Source organism: Anas acuta, chromosome 5 (genome assembly GCF_963932015.1).
Source record: "Anas acuta chromosome 5, bAnaAcu1.1, whole genome shotgun sequence".
In the NCBI taxonomy this organism is placed as follows: Eukaryota; Metazoa; Chordata; class Aves; order Anseriformes; family Anatidae; genus Anas; species Anas acuta.
This window is the reverse complement of record NC_088983.1, coordinates 11,765,261-11,785,206: the sequence shown is the minus strand read 5'-3', so window position 1 is coordinate 11,785,206 and position 19,946 is coordinate 11,765,261. Positions and strand designations below refer to the sequence as shown.

The following is a 19,946-nucleotide window of genomic DNA, read 5'->3' as shown; positions in this document are numbered from 1 at the left end:
CTGTGCCCGGGCCAGGGGCTGAGGAGCGGGGAGGGACGCGGCGCGGAGCGGGCGGCCCGTCCCTGTCACCTGCGGGCGCCGCCGGGACGGCGCTGCCCCGGCCCCGCTCCTGAGCGGCCCCGGCCCCGCTGTCGGGGCGGGGGGGTGGCTCGGGCTGCGCCTGTTGCATTGTCCCCGGCGGGGCTGGCAGCGAGCGGCCGCCGCTATCTGCGGCCGGGGACCCCGGCCGTGCCCTATCGCGGACTCTCTGCTGGGGCCTGATAGCGGCTGCTCCCTGCTCGGCTGCACGTCCCCTCGCAGCTCCCGCCGGGGCTCTCTCCCCCTTTGTCTGTGTATTTTTAGGTCATTAGAGTGGAGGGGTAGGTAATCCCCAGGCTCAAGTTCCAGAGGGGCGGGTTCTGGCCGGAGGTGGAGTCACTTTTCATTTAAATCCCTGACTATAAAATGGGCTTAAAGAGAAGCGGGATCTCAGCCGTGCCGCGCAGACCCCGGCAAGCAGGGTACGTGGGGGCCCCCGGGCAGCCGGCGCCCCGCAACACCAGCCGCGGCGATGCTCCACTCCCTCGGCGTTCACACCTTGCAGCTGCTCACCCAGGCGGCCGCCTGCATCCTCCTCTTCCCCCGCTTCCTGCTCACCGCCGTGATGCTCTGGCTCCTGGATTTTCTGTGCATTAGGAAGAAGATGCTGCTGATGCCCACGGCGGAGGAGGTGGCCAGAGCCAGCGAGGGGCCGCCCCCCGACGACCCCCCAGTCTGCGTGTCCGACTCCAACCGCATGTTCACGCTGGAGTCGCTGAAAGCCGTGTGGCACGGGCAGAAGCTGGACTTCTTCAAGTCGGCGCACGTGGGCTCCTTGGCCCCCAACCCCGAGGTGATCCAGCTGGACGGGCAGAAGAGGCTCCGCATCCTGGACTTCGCCCGCGGCAAGAGACCCCTCATCCTCAACTTCGGCAGCTGCACCTGACCCCCGTTCATGGCCCGCCTCCGGTCCTTCCAGCGCCTGGCCGCGCACTTCGTGGACATTGCCGACTTCCTGCTGGTGTACATCGAAGAAGCACACCCCTCCGACGGCTGGGTCAGCTCGGACGCAGCCTACAACATCCCCAAACACCAGTGCCTCCAGGACAGGCTGCGGGCAGCTCAGCTGATGAGGGAAGGGGCGCCCGATTGCCCCCTGGCCGTGGACACCATGGACAATGCTTCCAGCGCCGCCTACGGTGCCTACTTCGAGAGGCTCTACATCATCCAGGAGGAGAAGGTGATGTACCAGGGAGGCAGAGGACCAGAGGGCTACAAGATCTCGGAGCTGAGAAGCTGGCTAGACCAATACAAAACCCGGCTCCAGAGCCCCAGCACGGTGGTCATCCAAGTGTAAAAAGGACCTGGCAAAAGGCGCAGAGGCGGAGAGGGGAGGGGAGGGCGGGAGGAGAGGTGGCGAGGGAGAAGGCACCGCGACGCGGATGGCAGGAGCCCTCCTCCCCGGGGACACTCGAAGGAGGCTGCCGTGCGAGCTTTCGAGCAAGATGTGCCATAGTCCTTTCTCTATTCAAATCATGTTGATTTGCCAGCCACGCTCTGTCGATACTGTATTTCCATGTGCGTTTTGTAAATAACTCTTCTTTTTTTTTTTTTTTTCTTTTATTTGGAGAAGCGTTTACTAATTTTTAAGGAGGCTCTCTTCCTTCGGGATCTGTTCCCAGCTGCGTGTGTGCGCGGGTGTGTGTCTGAAAAGTTGTGTACAAGTGCTCCGTGCTGCCTAGCAAGTGCTAACTGGGATTTCTAGTATTTCTTTGTGATGACCGATTTTGAAATGGGTTTCTCTAATGCCAGGAAATCGTGTCTGATGTTGTCAAATGCTAGAACTGCCAATAGCCAGAGCTGAACGGAATGTCCTATTTATGGGGGGGTTTTGTAAGACGTTCGTTCACCTTTTTTTTTATGAATTTTTTTAAATAATAAAGGTTGAGTAAATACACGTCTAACCTTGCCCGTCTCTCTCTATCTCGCTCCAGAGCGCCACATTCACTTTCCCTTTTGCCTACCTTGTAGCGTCCTCTTCGCGGCTGAGGAGGGGAAGGCGAAGCGGCAGGAGGGAGAGGATGCGCAGCTGGGGGCGGCGAACAGGGCTGCGGCAAGACCCGAAGGAGAAGGGGGGCACTGAGGGTCCCCAGGGGAAAAACACACCTCCGGGGCTCCCGCGGGAGGGGGAACGACGCTGGCCCTAAAACCCACCCCCGGGGGACTGCGCGCCCCCGCTCTCACCCCTCTGAGCCGCCCCGCGGGGTTGCGCCCAGGGAGAGCGAAGGTGCAGAGGTGAACCTCGGCCAAAACAAGTGAACCTCAGCCAAAACTCCGGAGGGGGAAAGCCGCCCCAGCAGGGTGAGCCGCCCCGTCGAGGACGCCCCGTCGCGAGCGCGCAGGCGGCTCCGAGATGCCGGTGCCTCCCCCCTGGTTGGGAGCGGACGCGACCGCACCTGCGGCCAGGCGGGACCGGCCCCGCGGGGCTCGGGCAGAGAGGCTGGGGGCTCGGCCCCCCGGGGGGCGCGCTTCCAGAGGGAGAGGCAGCGGGGGGCAGCCGGAGTTGGCCTCCAGGTGATGGCGAGCGCGGAGAGCATCCTGAGAGCCCCGCCGAGGCCGCCCGGGAGCCGCCAGGCACCTCCCGTTGTGCCTTAGGGCAGTGGCACGACGGGGCGGCCCCGGCGGGGCTGTCCTCCCCAGCGAGCTGCGGCAGGGGGCTCGCAGCCCGCGTTGGAGAGGCGGGGGCCGAGAGGCCCCCAAGGGACCCACGAGTCCCCCTGGATCTTTTAGGACAAGGAGTCCCGTCGAGCCCCGACGGCACGCCTCTCAGCCTCCCCGACGCCAAGTTCTGCGCCCTCTCCGGTGCCCCGGAGCCCAGGGGAAGCCTCGGGAGCATCCCCAGCGGCGGGGCGGCAGCAGCGGCACCCCGGCTCCACTCCTCCAGGGGCTCATCCCTGCGGGCTCCGCACCCCGGGGTCGGGGGGAGGCGTCGGTGGCCGAGCGGCTCCCAGCGGCCGGGCCGGGCGGCACCTTGCGGCGGGGGTGCCCCAGTTCCCCTCCTCCGGCCCCACGAGGGACCGGGCCAGCTCTTTTCGCCTGCCCCGGCTTTGCAAGCATCTGCCCGGCGCGGCACAATCTCGGCTGCCTCTTACATAAGGATGGAGCCGCTCCGCTGCCTTCACACGGGCTTCCTGCCGCGGGAGGAACCCAAGTCGGTTGGGGCGATGCGAAAGGCACCGGAGGAGACCGGAGGAGCCCAGGGCAGCGGGCCCGCAGCAGGTGGAGGTCCTGGGGAGCTCCGCCAGCCCCGGGGCCGCTGCTTCTCCCCGCCATCCCCCCGATGCCACCGTGCCCCGGCCCCCTTTCGCCACCCCACAGCCATCCTTTGGGGCAGGTGCCCGTGGGGACCCACACAAAACCCGGGGCTGTCTCCTCCAGTCAGGGCACAAGGCTGGCAACAGCCTTTTTTTCTCCACAGCTTTTTCTCCTCGGTTTATAATAAAGCCCTTCTTTGCTTTCGTCACCTCGCTCTCGCCCTTCCGTGCCCGCTTTTGGCATGATTTGGGTAGGACCCCGAGTTGCGGCTGACCCCCCGGCACGTCCCCACCCGGTCCAGCCCCCGGGACATTTTCCAGTCATACGGAAAGAAGAGGTCACTGTCCTTGCCTGGGTTCTTTCTACTAGTGAAAGAAACTCTCGTCTTCACTTTCTGCTACTAGCGGATTTTGGTCAAAGGGTATCGGAGGTCAGGGGTTTTTGTTTGTTTGTTTGTCGTGTTTCTCAATAAGTCAGCTCTCTAAAGCTACATGCCTCCTTTAAACCGAACACAGAGCTCTTATTTATCACTTTGTCTTTAATCAGCATTAGAAGAAGAAAATGCAGTGAAAGCCCAAAACCCCTGAAAGAGATCACACTTCTCCTCTGCACAAATCAAAGTTATCTGCTCCTATTATGCCTTCTATTTAAAATGAATCATGAGCCTCCATCCCAGTGAGCTTCCTCGGGGGTACTTGTTTAGCACAGATTGGAACAATATGCTCTACATCTAAAAAGCCCGGGGTGTCAGAAGCCTCTCCAGCTGATACAGAGTATTGGGAAATATCGTATCTTTAAAACACATTTTTATTGCCTTTCCACCCCTCCACCCCCCCAAGCGCCTGACAAACAGAAGTCAGAGAGCAGGGAAGAGATTTATCAGAGAGAGAGATCTAAGTGGTGATTACGTGTTCTGTCAATAATTAATTGAATTATGTCCTCAGCATAATCGCATGCAGTCCTCAAGCTGGGAGGGGAACAGCAAGAAGGAAGTCGTCGTGTGGTCGGAGGGGGATCTCAGGACATGGTTCCAGTCATTGAAATGTGATGTAACGTTGCAGTCTGGTGCATTCTGAGGCACAAATGGGGAAATACAAACGAAACCAACCACTAAAGTATTATTTGCTTTACAACAGACAGGCAGCAAAAGCACTTGTTTTTGTGGCTTTTTTTTCATTAATTGTTTTCATTACTACTTTTTTTTTTTTGCTGGCGATTTAAAGGTGTTCAATGATGAACAGACCAGAGATCTTACTCCTCTAACCCATAAACTGTATGTTCTCGGTTTTGTATTGTTCACCACACACTAATTGACTAAATTTGATGTGTCTGATGTTTGAAGTAAACTGGATGAAATTAAAATCAGTCCAGCAAAACATCATATATCTGATATAAATCCAGAAATGACACATTCAAAGAATCCTGCAAGCAAATTCTTACCCTGACACTAATTTTTCTGTACTTCTTCCAGTCACAAGGGAGATCATCATGTCATTATTAATTTATTATTTACTAAGAGCTGTTAGAGTGCTCTTTTGGTACACAAATGCAAGAAAACAAAGGGCTTGATTCATTTCTCTCGCAAGTTTTGCACTGGTGTAACTTCAATGACACGGGTGTAGTCACTTCAGAACCACCTGGGTGTAATTATGATCAAAATCTGGGCTATTGCACTTCCTTTGCTTTTCTAATGGTTCAAAACCGCTGTTTTTCTACAGCATGCTGCGGAAGACAAGACAGCTGTTTGAAAATAGAGCTCAAAAATCATTCTCAAGTTCCTCCTCACTGAGAGTGCCAGTGTCTTAAATCCTGCCAGCACTTGGGAATGTCAGCATGTTTCCTCACCATCCTGCACCCTCCCTACAGCGTGAGAGTTGTGCACCCCATCGATATGCGCTCCCTCGCACGCGTTAAGGCACATCCTCTTAGTGTCTTGGGATTTAAATCAGGTATCTTTCAGTGTTAAATGACTTTAAGCATCCAGCTGCCAAAAGGAATTTGGCACCTGCGTCCTTCTTTGCAAATTTCTCCTTTCAGACTAATTCTTGATGATGCCTCTTGAAAAGGGGTTCATTTCTGACCTCCGCTTAATTGATTACTCCAAGTATTTCTTGTCTTTGGCCTTCCACCTGCCACTTCAGAGATTTTGGAAGTGGTTTACAGTGGCAAATGCACTAACAATCAATGGCCAAAAACATCCTAACTAGAACAGTGAGCATTATTCAGTACTTTCACATTACTTCATACTTCAGTAATGTGAGAATACCAAGACAAGGTTAAAATACTTCAGCTAATATGTTTTATATAATACTTCTCGGGATCAGAATGTAAAACACTATGTTCACAAGATTAAGGACCCCACAGTCTGGTCCATGGAGCTCCTGAGCCCATCAGACAGAGAAGGTCAGGCCTGTCTTTGTTTCCTCTTTCTTTTCCAAGTTAATAGCTGTGCTCTGACTTCCTCTCTTGTTTATTCCTTGAAAGGGAATTATAAATGAAAACCTACACCTGCAAGCAGGAAGCATTTGCTTCTATTTCCTTTCAAGTAATAAATATCCTCCCATCTTGACAGGACCTTTAAGATGTGGCCAGATGGGGCGAGGTAGCTCAGCCTCCTACACATCATTCTCCAAGTGCCCGGAAATATCCTGGCACAGAGGTATACCCTGAGTGCCCAACAAAGACAACAGCAAATTGCTGCAGTTCTTACCAGGGACGTTCACAGATGAATTGGGCACAAGGGGCAGAAGGGGATTCCCATAATCAATTATAGAATAATGTGCACTACTCTAATCTATAAACAGATTTAAATTTTACCAAATCTCCTAGAAATGAGAGTAAGGACCATGACAAAGCTTTCTGTCTCTTTTGTTTGTCTTCTCCCTCTCACTTTCTTTGGCTTAGACAGCAACTAGTGCTGGAGCAGTCTGTCTTTCACCACACTATTACATCCACTCTAAGGCACCTTGGGAGGCATTTTTAGAGTCACATTCCTATTGCCTTGGTGCCTCCAGATTTATTTATTTATTTATTTATTTATTTATTTATTTATTTATTTATTTAAGAGTCAGTCAGGAGATAAATTTCTTGCAGTAGCCAAAACTCTAAATTGAGTATACTGATTCAATCACTTTCAAGTTATCAGGCACAATTCAAATGATGTGCCACACCGCGGAGTTTAAACTAGTTCCCACAGCACAGAATCTCATGTCAGGTATCCTAAATGTGGAAAAATTTCATGTTGAAACATCTTTCAGAGCTTTCTCAGAGCTCATTTAACTTCACAAACATGATCATGCTGAAGATAAAATTAGTGCTGAAGATCTGAGAGTGGAATTAATTCCTAAGAACAAAAATCATTGCGTAAACTAAGGATACATTTTAAAACATACATTTATGAAAACTGACATTTTATTACATGAAAAACAAAATTTAGAGGTACATATTATCAATTTTAAAATTGCTATAAGGGAAGTGACCCTTTTAAAAACTGTGGAACCAGGCTGAAGAAAGTCTGGAAGTTGCACAATTCAAAGCAAGAAAAAAATGCTGTTTAGTTTCTTGATCCTGTACCATTTGTGATGAAGGACAATCAGGAAAGAATAGGATGTAAAGCTGTTGTCAACTGGATTTGTAGCACATGGACGTAGAGAACATACTGTGCTACTAATGATTCAGACATATGCATACAATTGCAAACAGAGATCAAAATTAGTCCAAAGTGTTTTTGGAACATTGGAAAGGGAGAGGCAGGGGGTTGTGCGTTTTATAGAATTAAATATTTATTTCAAAAAGTGATAATTGTACAAAAATTTAAGCAAGTTACCAAGTTAATTTCTACTTCTTTTCACTCTAAATGGAACACAACCGTTGCACGTATGTCAATGAATCATGAACTGTTCTGGGGAAATACAAAATATTAAATGGAACTCAGCAATCTTGTTTCCTCTGTCTTTATTTTTTTCTTTTAACTGCATATTCCCTTCTCTAGAATGCATACCACTGCACTGATTATGCTAAACTCTGATTTTTTGATGTTCATAGATCTATGATTTTTTTCTTAGTGTTTAGCTGATTGATGTATCTCAGATAATGAATAATCTACCATAACATCAAACAAAGTCAATGGTTAAGGTATTTGTAAAGCTTGGAACCATCCCTCAGAACTAACCAGCAAGACTTCTTCTATTCCCATGAGATGTCTTCACTTTATTCACTAAGCCAAAATATTTCCAGAAATTATCTATTAGTAGGAACAGAACAGAAGAAAAAAGAACAGATCAAGGAAAAAATGTCATTGATCTCACTTTCTGTATTTTTATTGACTGTATTTCAGACCCACTCTCATAAACACAAGAGAGGTTTGAAGAAACTCTGAAGTGATTTACGGGTAGAATTGAAACATACTGGTGTGTAGTATAGAAATACATCTCTATTTCCTAAAGTTGGATAGAAGCTATCCAGAGGGATAAGTATTGGCACTTCTTGCAGACACTGCTGGAAGCTGGAAAGATCTCCCTTGTCTTTTACTACATACATTGCGTTACTATAAACCCGTTTGGGAATCTTTTGTTTGTTAATAAATCTAATCCTTAGGAAAAAGACTTGACAAAAAGGAAAAACGGGCTTTATTTTATATTTCCAGTTATTGTATGCACCCGCTGACTTCCAGAACTGTCAAGGATTTTTTTGCCTCATGAATCCGGGAAGGGGATGGGGAAGAAACCATCTAGCAGGTAGGGTCTCTGAGAGACTGCAGTCTGCACTACAAGTGCATGAGACATGGCCCAAGCTGCAGGATGATGAAATGAGGTAGCCAGTTTTCTATTTCCCATGCACAGCACATGACAGTTGACAGATATGTCTGGCTAAGTATTTTCTGTGAACCTGGTGCTATTTTTAATGCCAGGTGAACAATCAGGGCATTCATTGCAATTCCCATGTCATTCATTTTCAGACAAAGATGTGTCATCATTGTAAAATGTAATTTGGGTGGGTTTTTGTTGGAAAAGAAATCAACACTTAAGCCATACTTTTGAGCAAGTCAAAAGACACCCAAGGGTATGATTGCCTTGTATGCTGTTCTTTTTAATAAGGCCAAGGAAAAGCATCACTGGTTGGGATTATAATCAACTGCTGCTTTAATGCAGACAATCGAAGAAGGCTCCTTACTGATGGTCGTAAATTCATTATTAAGGATACCACTCAGAGTCATTTGGCATGACATTTTTTATGCACAGAACAGAAAAGTGCAGTATTAGCTCCCAAGTGATTGGATGAGTTGTACATCCGTTAATGGACATATCAGAAAATGTTTCCCAGATTTGACTTATCTCCTACACAAACTCAGAAGATGCAGATTGTCTTGGTGTTGTTTACTCAAATTTTTGGTGCATTTCTTCACTCTGTCCAAGATCCTGTATTTTTGAGAACCTAGCATCATTATGCATTGTAGATTTTACTGCTGACTTTGAGATCACAACAGTCTGGTTGTGTTCACCATGTATTATGAAATCTACAGGATGATGAGAACAACTTAGTTGCACTAATCCTGTATTTGATAAACATTTCTCAGCTCAGTACTTTGAGAAATTAAGGAATTGGTAGAATGTAAATCCAGTGAAACTGGATAAATTTTTGGTTGTGTTTTACCCAGCCAAGTTGCCAGTTCAACATGGCTAAAATCCACAAGTCTTCCATCTGACAATTACAAAATTATTCTAACAAGAATTCATTAAAACATAAACACATTAAAACTAAAAATTTTTTTAAAAATCTATGCTCATATTTTCATCATAGACCACTTTTTTTCATTTAAGATGTTTCATTTCTAAATATACCTAGATTTAGTTTTCCAGAAAAGATATACAAAACAAAGAATGAAAGGTTTCATTTTCTATTTTGGCCAACTCAAGAATCTACATTTTCCTCTTACACAAATTAAATAAAATATATATATTATTCAAATTCCCTGCTCTCTAGTCTTTCTTCCTGTTCATGAATCATTCATGAACTGGTTATGATCTGTTAATCTATTCTTTATCCACACACTTCATCAATCAAATTACATGAACAAATTTCAGCCAAGAACATATCAACTAATTGTTCATTGAGGCTATTTATTTAACCGTGATATATGACCATCATTTATGTGAACAGCGTCATATTTGTGCCACTGCTGGCTATAAATTTTTTTTTTGAAAGTACCACATATTTCTCAGATGTGGATTTTCAGACAAATAATCATTAAGTCTTTAAAAGTTATACAAAGTTTCTAACCAGTCAGCGGCACTATCCACCTTTAAGCCATTTTCATTTTGTATAAATTCATTCATTTTCAGTTTTGTGAACAAATATATTCTATTTAACTGCATGCACAAGCTATACATAAGTTGGTAGGAGAGACTAGACAATAAGAAGAATCTTTTACAACAAGCAAACAAACGAATGAATAAATGAGCTTAGAGTCCAGTATTTAGACTTCCAGTAGAATTTCTTTCTCCACATAAGTAATAGTGAGAATCCAACCACTCCTGAACTGTCAGATAGTTAGGACACTCGCTTAAAGGAGGAAGCTCTGGTAAAAGTCTAGCTCACATTCCTAGATTTAAACTTGGAATTTCCATATTCCTGACCATGTCATAGCCTATGAACACAAACCATTTCCTTGGAACTTTGGTGGAATATGTTTTGATCAACATTTGTGAAGGATGGCTGGGAAAATATTTTTCACTTTCATTGCAAAGGTACTCATTAAGAGTATAAAACAGGTATGTTATAGTAACAAGCAAAAAATCAGGTGCATGCTTCAGTAATGTGAGGCTACTATTTATTTCCAGATTATTATCATTCTTCTTTATTTTATTCTGACCAGACAGTCTGTTGTGATTTGAAAAACCTTCCCAATGAAAATTTGCTGTTAGCCAATACATTCCCACATAAAATAGCTCTTTCCACAAATGTGAATTCACCAAAAAAAAAAAAAAAAAAATCATTGAAAATCTTCAGGCTAGCCCTAGGATGGACTTTCAGACTTGCATGTAACTGATTGGTCAATATGTTTACATATCTTACCCTGCTGTGCATATGACCAAGCATTGTGTAGGCAGGCATGCTGGCCAATAAAATCTCAAAAAGCAGTGAAACATTCCCATCAATGTAAGCAACAGTTCTCATAAATAATTGTCTTGTCATCTCTCCCCAGGCTCAGTTTCTTTTCTTTCTTTCTCTCCCGCCTGCATTTCCTCAGAGATGTTCTTTCTTCATCAACATAGCCTTGTGTTACTTCTCTGCAGCTCTGCTGCCCTCCATTCTAAAATCTGGCATTACAGTGAAACTTCCAAGAATTCCATTCTCTTAAGCATTATGAGTCACACTGTAGTCTTCAGCAATATTTTTAAAACACCAATGTTTTTTTAATCACTCTTGAGACCCACAGAAGAAAGTAAGGATATTATCTTGCTAACTTACAGTCGTGGTTGTTTTTTCTATTGCCACCCACACTCTCTCATCTTTCTCCAGATACTCTGTTCCAGTCTCTCAATAGTGCAGGCATATGGTATTCAAGCATGCCAGAGTCTGACTTCAAGTTTTAGTCATTTTTTTTTTCCTGTAAAAAGGATGGAAGGACATTAAGCCTATGACCATTTGAGAGCTTTCTTTAAATAAGAAGGTTTTTAGGGTCTATACTTAAATTAAAAATATATACATATACATACCATAAAACTAACAAAGAAATACTAGATCTGAGGAATCATATCTGAATACCAGAAATGCCATGTGTTTGATATGTCAGAGTCGGCACAAAATTCATTGGTGCAACCATGTACATAAGAAGGGAAGAATTCTTGCCTCCTCCTTGCAGTGAACTCCAAAAAATCTTTGTAATGGAGGAGCTGGTCATTTTAAAGCTATAGCTGTAAATACTCCTCCTGATAATATAGATTTTTATTTTTCTACTTCAAGAGCTTTCCATTTTAATGAGGAAAAAAGAAACATTGCTAAACTATGGTAACATTATCAGTTCATGTTCTTCGCTTTTGCCTTTCTTTTCTGCATGAAGGATGAGGCAGCTGGTATTACAACAGACTTATTTGAAATTTAGGATGGAAGTCCCGTAAATTGCTGTTATCTGCACTGCAGAAGCTCACATGACACACTGAATAAATATACCTCAAGGTAAGCACATAACACTGGATAATGGGTGTTCAATAAAGAAGATTCCCAAAGACAATAGTTATCTGAGCTTCAGTGGAGAACAGCGTCTTGTATGGAGCACCCAGGGATGCCTGGCTACCCATGACAGCCATTTAAAAATCTGCCAGGAAATGAGAGGAAGAAGAGACCTAGATTTCAAATTACCAGCTGATCATATGAAGAAAGTACATTCTTAGGTCTCAAAAGTTACTGAAAAATGGTCAGTGAATTTGCCTGTGCAAGAGATGGTTGAGAGAACTGTGAAAATAAACATATCATTGAGAAACAGAGGTAGGATGAGTGAGATTTGCTTAAGAAAAGGTGAGAACAGCGTTAAGAGAAATAAAAAAGAATCCATATTAAATAGTAGCATTAATGCAGTAAGCCAGCAAGCTACAAGTGATTAACCCTTCAAAAATCAAACTTAGGTGAGGAACTTTACTGTCTCTCTCTCTCTCTTATTTGTCTATATAAAATAAAGCAGAATAACACTGAAACCATTTGTCTTACATACATCTCAAATAGGTCCTTTCTGTTTTGCCACCTCACAGCCAAAAATGTGGAAAAGCTGTTGCTTCGTCTTTTCGTTGTCTTTCCTTTTAGTAGGATTTTGCTCCTGCTCTATGTGTCTTTAAGAAATTTTGGCCAATTTTTTCACTTGATTGTACTGATCCTAAGTTTTTGGAGGATGCTGCAGCTACCAGGCCAAGACATTTTAAAATTACTTTAGTCACTGTGGTTTCTTAATATTAAACAGAAAAAGATCAATTTCTAGGAGATTGGGCCAAAATATTAGCACAGTTGCCTGACGTTAAGCTTTTCAATCCATATTTAGTCTCCCTTGTGTCAATTGAGTTCTTATACTTCAGCGACATACATCCATGGATCTCAATGAACATGAGACGTAACCCAGCTAAAATCAAACTATTTATAAGCTCATTATCATTACAGATTCAGGACCCTACTTAAATACAGGTATCCAGTCTTAAGACTGTAGCAGTACCAGGCTAAGATCTTTGGTAACTGCTGGTGTCATTGATCATTCTGGAGATTTCAATTTTTCACTGGAGCTATTGTTACCTAAAAGCCACCTCTTTAAGGCCCTTCTCCATTATTTTATACTACTTGGAAGAAAAAGAATATTGTCTGAATGCCCATCACTGGAATTTAGTACCTTCAGCAGAACAGAATGCAACAGGCACTACAGACAGCTTCTGATCTGGGCAACAGACATCAGGCTTAGCAAAGAGAATGCCATCAGTCAAAGATCAATAGCTAAAAATTCCAGATTACTCTGAATCATTCTCCTGACTGGCCTTCATACTACCTCTTACTGACTTTTCAGGAATAATTAGAAACAGGCGGCAGTTGCACCATTTCTCTAAGTTTAAAGCAAGCTGAAATTCAGAATTGAGTTGCTACATTTTCAACCACAGAAAATGTCAACTGCACAGGCAATTTTTGTCTGAATTTGCACACACTTTTTTCAGTGCTTCGCTGAAAGAAAAGGCAACTGACACTATATGGAAATATAGCAAATACAGAGTATGAAGCTATGAAAATTAAAACTGTTGTGAAATTTAGAAACGTGACACTGATGTGAATTTGCATGTCTCTAAAACAGATTCTTCTATTACTGGTCCCAGATTCGTATATGCCAGACATAGCTGAGTGAAAGCCAAAGCCTAGATTAATCCACTTTCTATAAAAGTTGCCTGTGTATATATCTGAAAAACACAACACAGAAAACAATATTAGAGAGCTCATAAATAAAATATCATCTAATTAGTTAGCTATAAATATGTGCAGGTTAAGGAACAGACTTACCTTGAAGGATTTTTTGTTTTGTTTTGATGCACAAAATATACATCCAAAATTCAGTTTTCTTTATGAGCGTTATTTAATGAGCTCCCTAATGACAATCATTTAGTCATGAAATTATTATTTTGTTCACTCTTTTCTTCTTTTTCTACAATAAAATACCCTCAATACCATTTATGAATAAAGCTAAAATAATACTTAGAGTAATCAAAGGGTAAGCATCCAAAAAATTTAAAAGACAAAGACTGCATATTTTAACAAGATTATCCACACATAGCAATAGGATAGGAGTTACAGCTGTGACAGAGATTTAACTTGGGAAGAATAAATGCAGATTTGCAGATGGAAGTCATGTCTCAGAAATGTATTTTTGAGACAAAAGGCATTTTTAGGAACATGTGGATAAGATGAGCTGGTTACTGCGGTGTTAGAATTCTGTGCTTGGGTACTTGGGGGCATATGATTTGGTTTTCCGTAAAGCTTCACAGACCCTTAACAGAGCAAAGGTATCATCGGCAAGAGAAACAATCCTCTTCTGCATTATCAGCTTTTTCCAAATAAGGACAGAAAGGAAAGATCTAATGGCTGATTTTCTGCAGGGAGGAAGGTTACTAACAAGGAGTTACAAGGTGGCTGCTGGAATCTCTGCTGTTCAGCATGTATTGTGAGTATGAGTCATGAGTAATCTCAAATATGGAATAAATAGAAAGTTTACATATTCTGTTGATGATATGAAATTACAACAGTCAAATATGACATTGCTTGGGGCAAAGTAAGAAAGAATCTCAAACAAAAGGTATGTCCAGCTCTTTGCATGTAATGGCTGTCTGATGTAACCCTGGACAACAAAGTCTAGAGACTTTTTAATAATCTTTAAAAACTATTTCTTTTAATGAATTCATATTAGTGATTCAGAGTATGGTGCTTTTTAGTTTTATTGAAAGTTAGACTACCAAAGTATTTCTGAAATTTTCTTTTGGGAATTAAGCTACTCTGTCTTTACAGTGCTTAAATACAAATTGTTTATTGTGACAGTCTGTGAGGTCAATAAACTATATATTCTCTCACATGGGAAGAAAACCAAGGTAGTGCAGTTAAATGATTTGTACAAAGGACTAAAAATGTGTCAGACAACTCTCAACTAGAAAATTTGCATTGAATCTCTTCTTAAAATAAATTAAATTTCATTTAATCTTTTCTTGACTTAGTGGAAAACACTTCTAAAATGTAGATGTATTTCATTCAGACATTTTTTGAAAGGAAATGTTCAAATTTTCACATTATATTTTATATTAAAAAATTACAAATATTTAAACTGAACATCTCTGTTTTAGCCAAACACCACCATTCAAATTACCCAAAATAATATTAATTTGAATCTTTTTTTCCCCAAGGATGTTCAAAATTTGTCTTTTTGTTCCTGCTTGGGATGGCATTCTTTTACAAAGTCTTAGTCATTCCCTGAGCAGATTTGCTTCTTCATTACATGCCATAATTTGGTACACTGTTAAGGACTACCTCTGAGGAATTCTTAACATCTTCTGTGTAGAAACAATATCTGTCTAAAAATCATAGACTACATTTTCTGTGTGCAAAGTAGGTCCCTGTTGATTTACATTCCCTGAAGAGCTCCCTCCTTGGAGATCTTCAAAAGCCAGCTGGACACGGTCCTGTGAATCCTGCTCTGGGTATCCCTGCTTGAGCAGGGGGGTGGACCAGGTGGCATCAAGAAGTCCCTGCCAACCTCAACCATTCTGTGATTCTGTGAAATATTATTCATATTTTGATTTAAAAAAATAAAGAGGAAAAAGAAAGAATATAAGAATAATTTTTTAAAATTATTCTCCAACAAGGAAACTAAGGATAATATGCCTGAGCAACTACAGCAGCAGAATCTTGCTGGTACAGTTATTTATAACAAGTACTTAATAAAACAGCTAGAAAAAAAATATAAACCAGAAGGAGGACATATGTATCCCCAGATCATAAAGGAATTAGTGAGTTAATTTATGATACTGACAATTATACTGTTATGGCAAGAGAAGCAGGTACTGAGAAATTGAAAAATTCAAAAGAGAAGAATATGGATTAACATTGCAGCATCCAGATCTGCTCCATGTGGGACCCATGGGCTGCAGGGGGACAGCCTGCTCCACCAGGGGCGTCTCCACAGACCGCAGGGGAACTGCTGCTGCATGCCTGGAGCACCTCCAGCCCTCCTTCTGCACTGACCTGGCTGTTTGCAGTGCTGGTTCTCTCACATTTTCTCAGTCCTCTCTTCCAGCCGCAGTTGCACAGCAAATTTTTCCCTTTCTTCAATCTGCTCTCCCAGAGGCCCAAGCAGCGTCACTCATGGCTCAGCTCTGGCCAGCAGTGGGTGTCTTTGGAGCAGCTTGGGCTGGCTCTGATCTGAAATGGAGCAAGCACTGGGCTGTGCCTCACAGATGCCACCCCTAAATCCCCCTGGCTACCAAACTCTTGTCACATAAGCCCAATACAGTAGTCTCTGCAGGTACCTAAGCTGCAGAATAGTTTGGAATCCTTCATCTAAGAGAACCAACACATAAAAGGTGCAGTTGGAAAAAAAATGTACGTACTCAGGAATTAATATAAACTTTTGCTTAGCTTTTACTGAGACCCAAATCCCACTTAGGCGATTGCATTCAAAAAATCTATTTGCTTCTTCTTAATAAGGAGAGACTTGAGTACATATTAAAGTGCTTTTCCATATCTGGGCAATGGTTATAATATGTAGAATATAACCAGTAACTGGACTTCATGTCTGATTACAGTGTTTTTCAAAACTTTACCCACAAATGATTCACACTTTCCCAAGCACTGATAAAACCTTATGAACTGCAAAGTAATTAAAAGACTGAAACAAAAGGTAATGGAAGAACATATATCAAGTCTGGAAAGAGGCAGTAGCAAGACACAGCAGAGTTCACTCAGCATTACTTAAGATTTCCATTAGCTATCCATGGTGACAGATAAACAGCACTTACATTTGTAAATGATATTGTATCATTACAAATGCTAGTGAAAAGAGTGAAATACAATGCAATGGAGTCCTAAAATATCAGACTTCGGAACCCAATGCTGCTTGCTTTGCTTATGCAAAATTCCCATTAAAACAATAAGGTGTGCAGAATTTGGCTCCTGGATATAGGAAATAAAGAATCAAATCCAAAGCCCACTAAAGTCAATAGGAGACATTCTTCTGACCTCAATGGGCTTTGGATATCACCCAAAATTAGATTCATTCTGGAAAAAACGCAAGCTAAAGGAAATAATCATTCAAAAAGTATCTAGGAGAGAGATGTTTGGAAAACCTGGAAATCAAAGAATACCTAGGAGACTTTGTGTAACATATGATACGTGATATGAGTTTATGAACACTGTTACAAGATCATAGCTTTTCTAAAAGCTTAATAATCCAGAAATGAAGATGGATTATAAAATAGAGAAGAAAGCAACTCATTAGTCCAGTTAGAGAGCAGAAGTTACAGGGATATCACTTTTCAGTGCAGGCAGGTCATTTTGTATGCAATTTACAATACATCAACCATAAAATAAAAACACAACAATAAAGGGTGCGTGAGAAACCACTAATTTCTCAGCTCTCCTCCCAGATACAAGTCTGGTAGTATTTACAAAGATGAAATATAAAAATAGTTTACATATAGGAATTTATGGTTAGACTTCAATACAAGATATTTTTTATCTGGTTCCCCTCTCCTTTTAATGATTAAGGTTAACAGAACTTCTTAAGGTTCCATCATTCCCATGATACATTAAGGATGTCCAAATTAAGGATGCCAAATTAAGGATGTCCTTTTTTCCCCTGTGGTGGAAGGATGCTCACTTTCATTCTTCTATATGTCTCCCTCCTGTCAGATGAAGAAAATTTCCAAGGATATAAAGATAAATCAGTAAAATGGCCTTTCTCTCAAGATCAAAGGTACACAACATGCACTACAAATTATCAACAATTATTTTCCTACACTGTCCTTGCTGAGAAATGGATATCAGGACATTTGTGAGTGCATCCTATGTAGCAGAAAATTGCTATAAAACAACCATAAAAGTAATTTATTTACATTTAGTCTTCTGCCGACAGAAGCACCTACCCTGTCTCCATTTATACAGTGAAAGAAGCTAAGAATAGTTTGCATAATGAATAACTGGATTGTATTGAAAAGCTATGGCAACCCAACTAACCCACTTACTGCAGTTCAGAGTGGCTTGGTCCTTTCTCTATCGCAGATGAGAAGAAAACTCTTCTTACACACAGAAAAAGACATGTGGTTCAGTAAACAAGATTCATAGATTCATCAGGCTTTGTCATTTCCTGTTTCATCCATCTAGGCAATCTCTACACGTTTTTTTGCTTGTAGAACATACATAAGAGGCTAGATATTCCTGAATAAATACATTGGAATATATCATTGTATGATGATTATGATAAAGATGATAAAGCTCCAGTTCATTCTAGGATGTCTTTGGATTTGTACACTGGAGATTATGTGCTATTTACTACCATAATTTCTGGTTTAAATTTTTTATTTTCTCAGGTTTTAAAACCAGAATATGTTTTCAATTGTATGGCTGACCCTTCACATAAAAATGTTGGAAAACATTTTATTTTTAAATATTCATGCTTATGCTTCATATATTTTTCAGACCACTTCACTTTTAAAGCTCATGTGCTTTTGCTAGTAAATCATGGCTCAACATGACTATATCTCTTTCAAGAAGGCCCAATAGCATGAAATCCTGACTGACCCATTCCTAGGTTTTATTTGGAACTGATCTTCTGTGACATCACAAAAATTTCAGTGGAATCAAGTCACAAATAATGGATTAATCCACATGGTTTTAAAACATGAAGCTTGTAAAGAAAAATCCTCAACAATAACAATGTTTAAAGAGAGATTGTGAATAACATGATATACAAGAGAACATTTCTGAGTAGACCACTTTGCAAAATCTTTTTTAATAAAGCTTCAGCAGGTTTGTTTAGAAAGTAGACCCCTATGCTCATCACCTAAATCCCCTTTGATTTTAAAACATTGATATTGGAATAATCAAATCTCTTGCCTGAAAGTTCAAGTTTCAATTAATAAGGATGTTAAGGATTATTTTTTTTCAGATACATGAAAAGAGTGACAGGATTATAGACCACCAAATTGTTGGTATTTTAAGAATCTGACAGGCTCAGCACCATGTGCCATTCTAGCCTCTCTGTGTATCCTTTGTGGTTAAAACTCTTAAGCACTTTAAATTCTTTTGGTCAGTATTTTTTTCCTTTTAGGGCAGACAACTAGAAACACATTCCAAGTAACCATTTATGGTGTACAGAAAATTATAAGATACTAAAATCACCTCTTTGAAGGTGTTTCCAGGCTTTGCATAGTAAAACAAATATTTTATTTATAAAAAAACAAACTTGTTGTTTTAAATCTAGAATATAATTATCTATGTTCCAATCCAAATGAAAGACAGTAGCAGCACAAAGACAGCAAAATAATACATGTCAAATCCTAGAGCCTTTACTTGGACAAATTTCCCATCAAGCTTTAGTGGCAGTTTTGCCTAATGAAATATGGCCGAGCCAGGCCTGAAATAGGCAAAAATATAACAAGCCATGCCAGTGGAATGAGCTTTGAAGCAATAAATGAAATACTTTTGGAATTTGAAAAATAATGACAATTCAGTGAATTATCAGTATAAAACCACAGGCAACAATATCTCGCAAATCCAGTAGGATGGGAGTCCTCAGATTCATTTATCTAGATACAATAGAGAACCAGAAAGATGTTTGCAGGAACAGATGACTTTCCAGAATATTTGATACAGGCTGAAAGAAATATGCAAACAAATTTTTCAAATCATCATGCTTTGGCAAACAAAATTGACTGTAACTTTGCATAACTTAGTTTACAAATGGCTCAGTCCTCTCATGTTTCTTCTTTTGCAATGAATAAGACAGAACTGTGGACTGGTCCTTTGCAGGAGACACATCTGGATGATGGGGCTTATGGTGGGGAAGAAGCCAGCATTTCTGTGCTGCAGCCAGGAAACGTACCAGCAAGCAGAGGTTCCTTGGAGCCCAACACCTCAGTAAGAACTGGTTGACATGTAGCCCAGATCGTTCCACTCGACAGACCAGTGCACCAGGAGGCAGGAGATGAAAGGAGCTGCCAGCCAATGCAGCTGGTATGTCAGGTCACAGAGTAGGAGAAAGATTCTGGCACTGTGCTAGGAAAGTATGTAAGACATACCCCTATCTGTGGGGGTGCACTGATGCAAGAGCCAAATCTATGAGTCTCACACTCAATGCACGAAACTTAACAGCTCAGATGGATGGATAAAATCTGTATCGCTGTAGAAACTGCATAGGATGAAAGCTCTGCAGTTCTGCACAGGAATCTGGTTCTGCTCTGTACCATCTGTGCACCAATTGTGTGAATTGTCTGTTGAGCTTTGTTTGTTTGTTTTTTCGTTTGAGAAAGATATAGAAGTCAGTAAAAAGAATGTATTTCAGGTCAATTTAGCTCTTGAGCTATTCTTTTTGCCCTCATCAATGTTAATCA

The 19,946-nt window shown here is 41.9% G+C and overlaps 1 protein-coding gene and 1 long non-coding RNA gene across 7 annotated transcripts in view; one reads left to right on the top strand and one right to left on the bottom strand.

The window, feature by feature from the left end:
- The window catches only part of LOC137856886 (uncharacterized), a 41,946-nt gene extending 24,196 nt beyond the window's left edge, over positions 1-17,750 (bottom strand). Inside the window, exons 1-4 of one of the 6 annotated variants that reach the window (XR_011096857.1) lie at positions 17,580-17,702; positions 17,216-17,240; positions 15,583-15,759; positions 11,505-11,650 (exon numbers count right to left, since the gene is read on the bottom strand). This is a non-coding gene — a long non-coding RNA (uncharacterized lncRNA). Of the gene's footprint in view, positions 1-11,504; positions 11,651-12,042; positions 13,257-15,582; positions 15,760-17,215; positions 17,241-17,579 lie in introns of those variants that run through there. The other 5 variants (XR_011096854.1, XR_011096855.1, XR_011096856.1 and 2 more) reach the window with 5 other exon arrangements.
- On the top strand, positions 188-1,975 carry DIO3 (iodothyronine deiodinase 3). Its single transcript, XM_068682756.1, has one exon. The coding sequence runs from the start codon at positions 551-553 to the stop codon at positions 1,373-1,375; it is 825 nt and encodes a 274-aa protein (XP_068538857.1). The 5' UTR covers positions 188-550; the 3' UTR covers positions 1,376-1,975.
- Positions 17,751-19,946: the final 2,196 nt, after the last annotated feature.